Below are 12,439 nucleotides of genomic sequence, written 5' to 3' on the forward strand. Positions count from 1 at the left end.
ATGTATATAATCCAATCCACATACACACACACATATAGAAGGAAAATGTGGCAAAATGGTAACAATGTTTTAATCTAGATGAAGTATAAATGGGTGCTCATTATGCTATTATTTCTTCTTTCAACTCTTATGTATGTTTGACAGTTTTCATAATTAAAATGTTAGGGAAAAAGGACAGGCTCAAGATAACATAAAGATCTGTGAACTTCTACGGGAGTTGCTATAAAGTCTCTTTTCTCTCCTACCCAAATTTATTTGTTTTTACTGTAACAAACCGGAATCTGAGTTAGTAAATGGGCTTTTCTCTTCTGTAGCCTGAACATGCAATGGAAAAAATAAAACTGAACATTACCTTGAATCTTCACAGAGGTCAAGAACTTTGGGGACAGGTATTCCAGCATTGGCAAGGGCTTTCATTACCCTGCTGGGACAAAGAAAATGAGGATCACTGCTGGTTGAACTGATGAGACTTTCTTACAATTATTTTCCTGATTTATTTATTTATTTATTTTTTAGTAAGTGAGAGGAGGGGAAATAGATTCCTGCCTGAGCCCTGACCGAGCTCCACCTGTCAACCCCTATCTGGGACTAATGCTCGAATCAACCAAGCTATACTCAGTGTCTGAGGCTGACGCTTGGACCAACTGAGCTATCCCTAGCACCTGGGGCTGATGCTCAAAGCAACTAAGCCACTGGCTGCAAGAGGGGAAGAGAAAGAAAAGGGGGGGGACGAGGGAGGGGAAGAGAATCAGATAGTTGCTTCTCATGTGTGCCCTGACCAGGGATCAAACCCAGGATGTCCACACACTGGGTCGACACTCTATCCACTGAGTCAACTGGCCAGGGCCAATTATTTTTCTGATTTAAAAATTGGTACATGAGCCTGACCAGGCGGTGGCGCAGTGGATAGAGCGTTGGACTGGGATGCAGAGGACCCAGGTTCGAGACCCCCGAGGTCGCCAGATTGAGCACAGGCTCATCTGGTTTGAGCAAAAAAAAAAAAAAGCCCACCAGCTTGAATCCAAGGTTGCTGGCTCCAGCAAGGGGTTACTCGGTCTGCTGAAGGCCCGCGGTCAAGGCACATATGGGAAGGCAATCAATGAAAGCTAAGGTGTTGCAACGCACAATGAAAAACTAATAATTGATGCTTCTCATCTCTCTCCATTCCTGTCTGTCTGTCCCTGTCTATCCCTCTTTCTCTCTGAAAAAACAAAAACAAAAACAAACAATAAAAATTGGTACACACAGCCTGACCAGGCAGTGGCACAGTGGATAGAACGTCGACCTGGGATGCTGAGGACCAGGTTTAAAACCCCAGTTGCTGGCTTGAGTGCAGGCTTGCCAGCTTGAGTGCAGGGCCATTAGCTTGAGCGTGGGATCATAGACATGATTTCCTATACCCATGACCCAGATCCAACAACTGTCAACTTATGGTCATGCTTCTTGAGCTGCAGCCCCACTAATATATTGATTGATTTATGACTAAAGGTCTTAGACTAAAGCACTGGTTCTCAAAGTGTGCTCCAGGGCACACTGGTATGCCCTAGAAGATTTCCAGGTGTGCCCTATGGTATTACAGAGAAATATGTGCCTGTTGAGGATCGAAAAGCCAATAGGGTTTTTGGAGTTTAGAAATTTGGGGGACAGAGGTGTGGAGAATTGGCTGTAAGCTGACAGTCTGCCCAACCCCCACCTCATTTGCCTGATTAGGTTGCAAAATGCTGGTAAGCTGTGGTGCTGGATTGTTTACACTACCCCTCATGTTCCTCGGAAAGACTGAAGCCAATTTTCTTCTATCCTTTGTTTGGTGTAAAGTTAAGATGATATGTATGGTGGGGGTTTTCTGCACTTGGTAAAAATTCTTGGGTTGCCTTGGAAACATGATCAAAGATCTCATTGATTTGTTAATGGCCCACTTGCCCTATAAATAAAGCAAGATGTGGTTTGGGGGCGCATTTTGTTCTTTTTTTTTTTTTTTTTGTATTTTTCCGAAGCTGGAAACAGGGAGAGACAGTCAGACAGACTCCCGCATGCACCCGACCGGGATCCACCGGCACGCCCACCAGGGGCGACACTCTGCCCACCAAGGGGTAATGCTCTGCCCACCAGGGGGCGATGCTCTGCCCACCAGGGGGCGATGCTCTGCCCCTCCGGGGCAGAGGCCAAGGAGCCATCCCCAGCACCTGGTCCATCTTTGCTCCAATGGAGCCTTGGCTGCGGGAGGGGAAGAGAGAGACAGAGAGGAAGGAGGGGGGGGTGGAGAAGCAAATGGGCGCTTCTCCTATGTGCCTTGGCCGGGAATCGAACCCAGGTCCTCTGCACGCCAGGCCGACGCTCTACCGCTGAGTCAACTTGCCAGGGCCGCATTTTGTTCTTGCCAGCAGCAATTACAGGGCACTCTCAACCCCATATTTTTTTTTTAAATTCATTTTAGAGAGGAGAGGGAGAGACAGAGAGAGTGAAGGGGGGGAGCAGGAAGCATCAACTCCCATATGTGCCTTGACCAGGCAAGCCCAGGGTTTCGAACCGGCGACCTCAGCATTTCCAGGTCAACGCTTTATCCACTGCACCACCACAGGTCAGGCCCAACCCCATATTTTCTTTTTTTTTTTTAACTTTTCTTCTTTTTTTTTTACAGAGACAGAGAGAGGGACAGACAGGGACAGACAGACAGGAACGGAGAGAGACGAGAAACACCAATTACCAGCCCCTCATCGCGCACTGCAACACCCCAGCCCCCCACCGACCGCTCCCCCACACGCACCCCGACCGCGGGTCTTCAGCAGACCAAGCAACCCCCCGCTGGAGCCAGCGACCCCGGGCTCAAGCCGACAGGCTCCTTCCTCAAACCAGATGAGCCCGTGCTCAAGCCGGCGACCCCGGGGTCCTGAACCCAGGTCCCCCGCATCCCAGTCCGACAATCCATCCACTGCACCACTGCCCGGCCAGGCCCAACCCCATATTTTCTTAATTCTGCACCGTTCCCACTCGGGACTCGGAATTACTAGCTGTGCTGGTTCGCCACATGTGCCCAGATATAAAAATAAATATAGTTACTCTATTATATCATTTCATTATGGAAATACCGCTCTTTGTTAACACATCATTATTATATTTATTATTAACACATTATTATATTATTTTTAGATAAATACACCCAAATAAAATGGATAGATTTCTCAAAAAGAAGCATGATATTGAAGAATCTGATTCTGGTAGTGAGCAAAAGTTAAGTGTAAATAAAATAGGACTTGAAGGCTGACGGGCAGAATTTAATTTATAGCATTTTCCATCATTTAACACTGAACAATACAATTGGATTAGAAACCCATTCATGGCCTGACCAGGTGGTGGCGCAGTGGATAGAGCGTCGGACTGGGATGTGGAAGGACCCAGGTTTGAGACCCCGGGGTTGCCAGCTTGAGTGCGGGCTCATCTGGCTTGAGCAAAAAAAAAAAAAAAAGCTCACTAGCATAAACCCAAGGTCACTGGCTCGAGTGGGGGGTTACTCAGTCTGCTGAAGGACCACGGTCATGGCACATACGAGAAAGCAATCAATGAACAACTACGGTGTCGCAACGAAAAACTGATGATTGATGCTTCTCATTTCTCTCTGTTCCTGTCTGTCTGTCCCTATCTATCCCTCTGACTCTCTCTCTGTCCCTATAACAAAAAGGAAATTAAAAATAAATAAATAAAATATAAAAAAAGAAACCCATCCATGGAAGCTTCAAGTGATTTTGGTTTAACATTAACAGAAGGAGAAGAACTGGCAGCTATATCCACTGATCGTGGACTGATAATTAAACATGAGGAATTATCTCTTGAAGCCTTTTGAATTTCTATAAAAGAAGAATATGTGGCAATATCTAAAAAAGCTTTGAACATTTTACTATAATTTTCAACATCCTATTTGTGAATTAGGATTTTCTACCCTCAACACAAGAATAAAGAGGAATTCTTCAATGTATTGACGAGGAAATGAGAGTTTGCCTTTCAAACATATACCTAAACATTGAAGAAATCGCTAGGACACATCAGGCTCATGTTTCTCATAAACACAAGAATGAAAAAACTTAACATATTTGTGCCGGGACCTGCTGAATTTACTAAGTCTTACTAAGAATGTATCTATCTATCTATCTATATATATAAAGATAACTTTTTTTGTTTTTTTATTTTTTAACCCCTTTTTTATGAATTCTAAAAAGCATAACTCAAATAATGTAACATAAAAATGTTTTTTAATGTCAGAATAAATTTAATTTTGTATTTATTTCATTTAATTGCCATAAAAGCACGCTTGGACTTTATATATTTTTTCTTTAATATCTGACTTAATTATTATAACATATTTCTCAGAAATTTGTATATAGTGCATCTACAATTATTGGTAGGATTTTTAATTTTTTTATTGTTTTTAAAGACTTTATTTATTCATTTTAGAGAGAAGAGAGAGAGAGAGAGAAAGAGAGAGAGAGAAGGGAGGAGCAAGAAGCATCAACTCCCATATGTGCCTTGACCAGGCAAGCCCAGGGTTTTGAACCAGCGACTTCAGCGTTCTAGGTTGAAGCTTTATCCACTGTGCCACCACAGGTCAGGCATTTTGTAGGATTTTAAATGTGCCCCGACTTCAAAAAGTTTGAGAACCACTGGACTAAAGGGTAAGACTAAAGAGTATCTTAATGATGCTTTTGTTCATCTAGAACAGTGGTAGTCAACCTGGTCCCTACCGCTCACTAGTTGGCGTTACAGCTTTCATGGTGGGCAATAGCGGAGCAACCAAAGTATAAATAAAAAGATAGCTTTAACTATAGTAAGTTGTTTTATAAAGATTTATTCTGCCAAACTTAGCGAAAATCTGACATAAAGTACTTGGTAAGTAATTATTATTATATGCTTTAACTTGCTGTAACTCTGCTTTATAAATTTTATAAAGTAAAGTTACTTCCCTACTTTATAAATTACCATTACTATGGAACCGGTGGGCAGTTAGAAAATTTTACTACTAACAGAGATACAAAAGTGGGTGGTAGGTATAAAAAGGTTGACTACCCTTCCAAAAGTGTCTAGTCTCCTACAGTTTAGGTATAGAAAAGAAAACAAACTTATGAATAAAATTAGGTTACATGTTCTAACTTGAAATAATTTTGGATGGTCACACTTGTAGTTTTAATCTCAAGGCCTTGGGTAGAGCGCTGACTTGTCAGCTCAGGGTCTGGGTGGTTAGTGAGCCGCAGGCCCTGAGACCTCACCTGAATTCCCTCTCCACTGCATGGGCAGAGGGAAGCAGTGTCCCTGGGGGCTTCTTCCTCAGAACCAGCTGTTGCTCGGCCAGCCTGATGAAGTAAGTTGGATTTGACTGCCCATGATCAAACTGTCGGAGTTCCAGTGGACCTGCAGATTTGAAAACAAAGAAAACTCACACCAGCGCTGAAGGGCAGACCTGGAAAGACATTCTTTGTTTCTACCGAGTTCAGCATTTTGGGAAACACAACCTCCTGCCTCGGGACGCACTGTAGGAATGGCACCAACCCCCCAGCGTGGGTCCCGGACCGCATGCCACCACAGTGCAGCAAGGCCACTGGATTTACACCACAGTCGTATTCCCCCCGTATGGGTGTCCAGTTTGGTCCTGCTTGCCAACTCCCGCTCTGGGAGAGGAAGCTTTTCAGTTCTGTTTACCAGCCTCGGGCACAGTCATGGCAACCCATCCTGCTAAATGGAATGCTCTAAGCCTGAGAACTGCCCTTGTGCGTCCCTCAGCCCGTGCTCAGCCAGGCCACGTGTGACACTGGCGTGGCAGCTGAAAGGGGCGACGCAGAGACCCACAGCCTGAGCCGGAGCTGCTTTCACAGGATGCCATTTCCCACCCCTGCGGGCCAAGCCCTGTCTCCCCACAAAAACATCCTCATTAGCCCTTGGCTCCGTAACAGGGCTGAACTCTGGACACAGATTCATTTCATTTGATCAGAAGAGCAGGAAAGGGAGTTTGCCTGAGTTTGGGCAGAAAGGGCTCCTCAGTCTATGGCCATACCACCTGCACACACCCGGTTCCATCTGATCGCAGAAGCTAGGCAGGGTCAGGCCTGCTGAGTACCTGGGTGGGAGGCAGGTGGCCCCGCGGCTCTGCAGGGGTCCTAAGAAAATGCCAATCCCTGGGACACACCATCGTCTGAAGCTCCACACAGTTTTTCTCTAGGATCGCCTGGGTGAGGTAAAACCATCATCACCAGGGAGACATTTTTTCAAAGGCTCCTGAGGCACCTTGTTTCTCAAGGTGGAATGTGAAGGAGGGTGGGAGCTTTGAAGAGACAGAGACAACCTGGCACATTTTATATTTACGCAACTTCTAAGTCACCTTTACAAACAGGTTGTCATCTCAAAAAAACAAAACAAAACAGAAACATTCAAACGCCCCTGAGCGCACACTGAAGTCCTCACCTTCCTCCCCTCCTTGCCAGCTGTTCGTAGGTGACTGCGACCACATCACACCCTCAGTGGCAGAGCGGGCAAGTATACTCTCAGGGATCCACAAAAAAAGAGGTTTATGCTTTTTCCCAAGCAAGACTGAGAGCAGTGCTCCAACCCACTGGGCTGACTGGCTGCCTTCATCACCACAATGTGTCTCTGTCTCTGGCACATTCCATGAGGGTCGGGAAGTGAGAACGAACTGAAAGCCTCGCCTTGGAAAGAGTTACCAAGATACAGACACTTAAATACCTGTGGTCCGGGTTCCCAGCAAGGCTTTGAGGTGCTTCTCTAAGGACTCTACCGGAATTTCCATCGTCTTGCTCATGGGGCGAGTGTTTGGAGGAGCCTTCCTCAAGGTAAAGCCCAAGAGCGCTTCTAACTCCTTCACTGCAACCTCTGGGTCATCAACCTGGTTTCAGAGACAATACTGAAGACACCACCAGTCAACCCTGACCTCTCTTCCTGTCTGTTCTCTAAGATGGAAATTTTTAGAAGAAAATATCTGAGAATTCAGTTCTCTGAGCAAGGACTTAGAAGTCAGGATATTCAGCTAATGGGTAAGCACAGAATGGGTTTCCTCTTCCCGTCTAATTCCTAAACACATTAACCTTTCTATCTGCCGGGAATAACCCCAGTTAAGGGCCCATGGTGCTCCCTCGGGCCAGGAGGGAGGACTGTTGTGCTACAGCACCCCTCGTGTCCCCCTGAGCCCATCGGCTTGAAAAGGAGAACGCAAACGTCAAAGCTGGACACAAACCTTCTCACGTGGCTTCTCATGCTTCATGGCCATGACTGATGGTGGCCCATGTGGCCGGGAGCTCTTGGATCCCCCCCAAAAGAGTGTCACTAGGACAGCCTGACTGCCATCCCGAGTGTCTGACGCCTGCTATTCAGCTCCTTGGTGTAACTCTTCTCAAACTCCCTTCTTGGGCATGTTTGTCTTAACTTCCCATTAAAAACACAAGCAGCTAGCCTGACCAGGCGGTGGCGCAGTGGATAGAGCGTCGAACTGGGATGACAAGGACCCAGGTTCAAGACCCCGAGGTGGCCAGCTTGAGCGCAGGCTCATCTGGTTTGAACAAAGCTCACCAGCTTGGACCCAAGGTCACTGGCTCGAGCAAGGGGTTACTTGGTCTGCTATAGCCCCCTGGTCAAGGCACATATGAGAAAGCAATCAATGAACAACTAAGGTGTCGCAACGAAAAGTAATGATTGATGCTTTTCATCTTTCTTCGTTCCTGTCTGTCTGTCCCTATCTATCCCTCTCTCTGACTCTCTCCCTGTCTCTGTAAAAAAAAACAACAAACAAACAAAAAACCCAAAAAAACACAAGCAGCTAGTCACACAGATTTCATAATTAAAAAATTAACAGACTACAGCAACATGGCGGGGGGCCCACTAAAGGCAGCTATTGATACAACTCTGAATGTAAGAGGACTGCACAGAAATGCTTCCACAGTGCCTGGAGCACAGTAGGGGCTCAAAGACCAGTGACGTTACCTTAATGGTACGGATACCAAGGCTGGCAGCTGCTTTGAGATTGTGTCCAAGGTCATCAAGAAAGATGGACTCAGAAGGCTGCAGGCCGAGCCGGTCTAAGCACAGCTTGTATATCCAGGGGTCTGGCTTACAGACACCTTCCACACAGGACTCTACAACCTGAGGGAGGGGGAGGAATAGGAAATAAATGTCTCTAAAAGTGCTGCTCCCACGTGCATGCTGGTACATGGAAGAGCAGAAGGAAGGCAGTTGAGATTTGTTATAACAAGTAACTAAAGAGTATTATGATAGAAAATGATGCTGCTTTTTAAAATTGAGTGATTTGAACATGCTGTATTAAAACCTGGGGGCAAACTCAGAAAATCAGAGTTCTGGGTCAGATACGGCAGCCTTGTGCAAACAGAGAAGCCACGGCGGGGCTCATTTCATCATTCGTACAGTGGGAATAGCCGCCTTACCTATCCTAATGGTTGTGAAACTTAATAAAACTTGAACGAGTTCCAAAATGACAAAGCATTTTGCTAATGTTAGATGCCGTGCCTACACTGAGCAGAGGAAAAGCTGTACATTTCAGTTTTAGGGAAAGTATTTCACCATTTTTTCTGAAAGAAGGCACTTTTTTACTGCTATAAAAGAAACATAACTTTTTTTTTTTTTTTTCATTTTTTTTTTTTTTTTTTTCTGAAGCTGGAAATAGGGAGAGATAGTCAGACAGACTCCCGCATGCGCCCGACCGGGATCCACCCGGCACGCCCACCAGGGGCGAAGCTCTGCCCACCAGGGGGCGATGCTCTGCCCATCCTGGGCGTCGCCATGTTGCGACCAGAGCCACTCTAGCGCCTGGGGCAGAGGCCACAGAGCCATCCCCAGCGCCCGGGCCATCTTTGCTCCTATGGAGCCTTGGCTGCGGGAGGGGACGAGAGAGACAGAGAGGAAAGCGCGGCGGAGGGGCGGAGAAGCAAATGGGCGCTTCTCCTGTGTGCCCTGGCCGGGAATCGAACCCGGGTCCTCCGCACGCTAGGCCGACGCTCTACCACTGAGCCAACCGGCCAGGGCCAAGAACGACTGTTTTTTAACTCCTGAAATACAGACATTAAAGTTATGTTTCTGGCCCTGGCCGGTTGGCTCAGCGGTAGAGCGTCGGCCTAGCGTGCGGAGGACCCGGGTTCGATTCCCGGCCAGGGCACACAGGAGAAGCGCCCATTTGCTTCTCCGCCCCTCCGCCGCGCTTTCCTCTCTGTCTCTCTCGTCCCCTCCCGCAGCCAAGGCTCCATTGGAGCAAAGATGGCCCGGGCGCTGGGGATGGCTCTGTGGCCTCTGCCCCAGGCGCTAGAGTGGCTCTGGTCGCAACATGGCGACGCCCAGGATGGGCAGAGCATCGCCCCCTGGTGGGCAGAGCGTTGCCCCTGGTGGGCCTGCCGGGTGGATCCCGGTCGGGTGCATGCGGGAGTCTGGAGTCTGTCTGACTGTCTCTGCCTGTTTCCAGCTTCAGAAAAATGAAAAAAAAAACAAAAAAAAAAAACAGTGGTTCTCAATTTATACAGATAAATCCTACAGGAGGGCTGACACCAAAGAGACCGCCAATGGCAAAGACACATCCTTTCTTTTAAAGAGTCTCCTGTATCCTGACAGCCTGGCTTCCACTGTGTATCTGATCTGGAACCACAGGGTTTCTGAGGTTCAGGAGAAGCCTGAGCATCAGGCCATCTGAGCATCAGGCCATCTCTGATCCAGAAACCCCCTGGAAGTTCTCTCTTCCACTGTCCCCAGGGCTTAAGCTCCTATAAAGCGGGCCTCAGCTACCATTTGTTACCTCAGCCTGTAACAAATAGCCTCTTGTCTGCCCTAAGAATACAACTCAATCCCTGGCTCGCTCTTGGGATGACCCATGCTCTCCAAGACCAAGGGCAAACGTGAGGGCCCCTCCCTCTGCTACACGTTGGCCTTTTTAGCATTGGGCAAGAATTGCCCTTTCTGTTAAATAAATGTCCTGAGTCAACAGGCTCTCTCGACTTTCTCTTCCTGGTCTCCTAAGGACCTGAGTGAGCTGAAGGAAGACAAAGAAGCTCCTTCTAAAGAAAATGGCAGTAGTAGGTAGCAGAGAAGCTGGCATATCAGACACCAATCAATGTATCCCACTTCAGGGAAGCCACACAGCGGTGCAGGTTGAGACAAGACAGGAGAGGGGGCTGAGAGCCGAGGGGAGCGGGGCCAAGTCCAGTAAGCACACGTCTCTGTGTGGGCGGTTATGTTTTGGGGAAGTAAAAAATTCTTAAAATTTAAGATTTTAAAAAAATTGACTTGGCCCTGGCCGGTTGGCTCAGTGGTAGAGCGTCAGCCTGGCCTGTGGAAGTCCCGGGTTTAATTTCTGGATAGGGCACACAGGAGAAGTGCCCATCTGCTTCTGCACCCTTCCCCCTTCTCTTTCTCTCCCTGTCTTTCTCTTCTCCTCCCACAGCCATGGCTTGTTCCAAGCGAGTTGGCCTTTGGCACTGAGGATGGCTCCACGGCCTCGCCTCACCTCACCTCAGGCGCTAAGAAATGGCTCAGGTTGCAACATAGCAACGCCCCAGATGGGTAGAGCATCACCCCCTTGGGCTTGCCGTGTGGATCCTGGTCAGGCACAAAAGGCAGTTTGTCTCTGCTTCCCCTCCTCTCACTAAAATACAAAAAAATTTTAAATTGACTTTTAGCCTGACCAGGCGGTGGCGCAGTGGATAGTGTTGGACTGGGATGCGGAGGACCTAGGTTTGAGACCCCGAGGTCGCCAGCTTGAGTGCAGGCTCATCTGGTTTGAGCAAAGCTCACCAGCTTGGACTCAAGGTTGCTGGCTCAAGCAAGGGGTTACTCGGTCTGCTGTAGCCCATGGTCAAGGCACATATGAGAAAGCAATCAATAAACAACTAAGGTGTCGCAATGAAAAACTGATGATTGATGCTTCTCATCTCTCTCTGTTCCTCTCTCTGTCCCTATCTATCCCTCTCTCTGACTCTCTGTCTCTGTAAAAAAATAAAATAAAATAAATAAATAAAAATTGACTTTTAGAGAGAGAGAGGAAGGAAGAGAGAAAGGTCACCTTGTTGTTCCACTTATACAAGCATTCATTGGTTGATTCTGGTTTGTGTTCTGTCTGAGGAGTGAACCCACAACTTTGGCATATTGGGATGAAGCTCTAACCAACTGAGCTACCTGGCCAGGGCCTTAAGATTTAAGTTTGATATAACCTCTGTTCTTCTCATTCTGTTCTACCTTGCAAGATGATAAAGTTCTGGAGATTTGTTTCACAGCATTGTGAGTACACTTAACACTACTGAATTATACGCTTAAAAGTAATTAAGGCCAACCAGGCAGTGGCACAGTGGGTAGAGCGTCAGCCTGGGACGCTGAGGACCTAGGTTCAAAACCCCGAGGTTGTGAGCTTGAGCGCAGGGTTGCTGGCTTGAGCAAGGTGTCACTGGCTCTGCTGGTGCCCCTGGGGCAAGGCACATATGAGAAGCAATCAGTGAACAAGTAAGGTGTTGCAACTATGAGTTTACACTTCTCATTTCTCTCCCTTCCTGTCTGTCCCTCTCTTGCTCTCCCTTAAAAAAAAAAAAAAAAAAAAGATAGTGAAGTTTATGTAATGTGTTCTTTTAGAATAAAAACTAATGTGAAAAATTTTAATTAAAAAATTAGATGAATTCTTTTAAAAAAGCCACGTACACCTAAACAGAGACAGATTCCTGTCTGAAGAGTTCGGGAAGAGCCTCAAGTGTTGACAGAGATCATAGGAGTGGTTACACTATCTCTACCTCTATCAAAATATTTTTTTTTCTGCCTTATACTTAGCTTCAGAGAACACACACTTAAACCCTTGTTCTTGAAGAAATGGTTTTTCAAAACTCTAGGTCTCTTACAGACCTAAAATATGAAAACCCATCAGAAAAGCTGGCAGTCCAAATAAACAAGTCTATATTGTTTTAAAAAACACAAACAGATCTTTTCAGGTGTAGTTCCTAGTAGAAGAGCCCAGTGTGAGCCTGGCTAACTTAATTTGTCCAGATGAAATTATCAGACCTATAGCCACACTTGATAGAAAGAATCTCTGCATTGAATCCTCACCTATAGGCCAGACACTGTGCAGAGGGCTCTGCATGCATTATCCTCCGGGATCTACACAGCTGCCCTATAACACGAAACTGCTATTCCTATATTACAGGTGAGGAAACAGGTCAAGGGAAGCAAGGCTGCTGGCCATGGTCACCGGGCTGGCAAACTGCGAGACAGGACTGGATCCTGGCTGAGGTCTCTGAGCCCTCGGAGGGGAGAAAGCTTAGAAGAGGGCAGCTTTGCAGACGAGTGGGGAAACCAACAATCAAAGCAGGTAAGGAGCCAGGCAGTGTCCAGATGGGAAAAAAAAGAGGGCTGACAGAAGTGTGTGTGTGTTATGTGATGACTAAGGTTCAAATCTAGAGTATATAAGGAA

General features: G+C 46.8%; 1 protein-coding gene across 7 annotated transcripts in view; it reads right to left on the minus strand.

Moving 5' to 3' along the window:
- Nucleotides 1–12,439, minus strand: part of ACAD10 (acyl-CoA dehydrogenase family member 10) — a 51,541-nt gene that overhangs the window by 22,140 nt on the left and 16,962 nt on the right. For 6 of the 7 annotated variants that reach the window (XM_066260547.1, XM_066260548.1, XM_066260546.1 and 3 more), the window contains exons 6-9: nucleotides 7,975–8,133; nucleotides 6,724–6,883; nucleotides 5,256–5,397; nucleotides 353–421 (exon numbers count right to left, since the gene is read on the minus strand). In XM_066260547.1, coding sequence (XP_066116644.1) covers nucleotides 353–421; nucleotides 5,256–5,397; nucleotides 6,724–6,883; nucleotides 7,975–8,133 — 530 coding nt within the window. The remainder of the gene's footprint in view (nucleotides 1–352; nucleotides 422–5,255; nucleotides 5,398–6,723; nucleotides 6,884–7,974; nucleotides 8,134–12,439) is intronic. The other variant, XM_066260552.1, reaches the window with a different exon arrangement.

Source organism: Saccopteryx bilineata, chromosome 2 (genome assembly GCF_036850765.1).
Source record: "Saccopteryx bilineata isolate mSacBil1 chromosome 2, mSacBil1_pri_phased_curated, whole genome shotgun sequence".
NCBI classification, from domain to species: Eukaryota; Metazoa; Chordata; class Mammalia; order Chiroptera; family Emballonuridae; genus Saccopteryx; species Saccopteryx bilineata.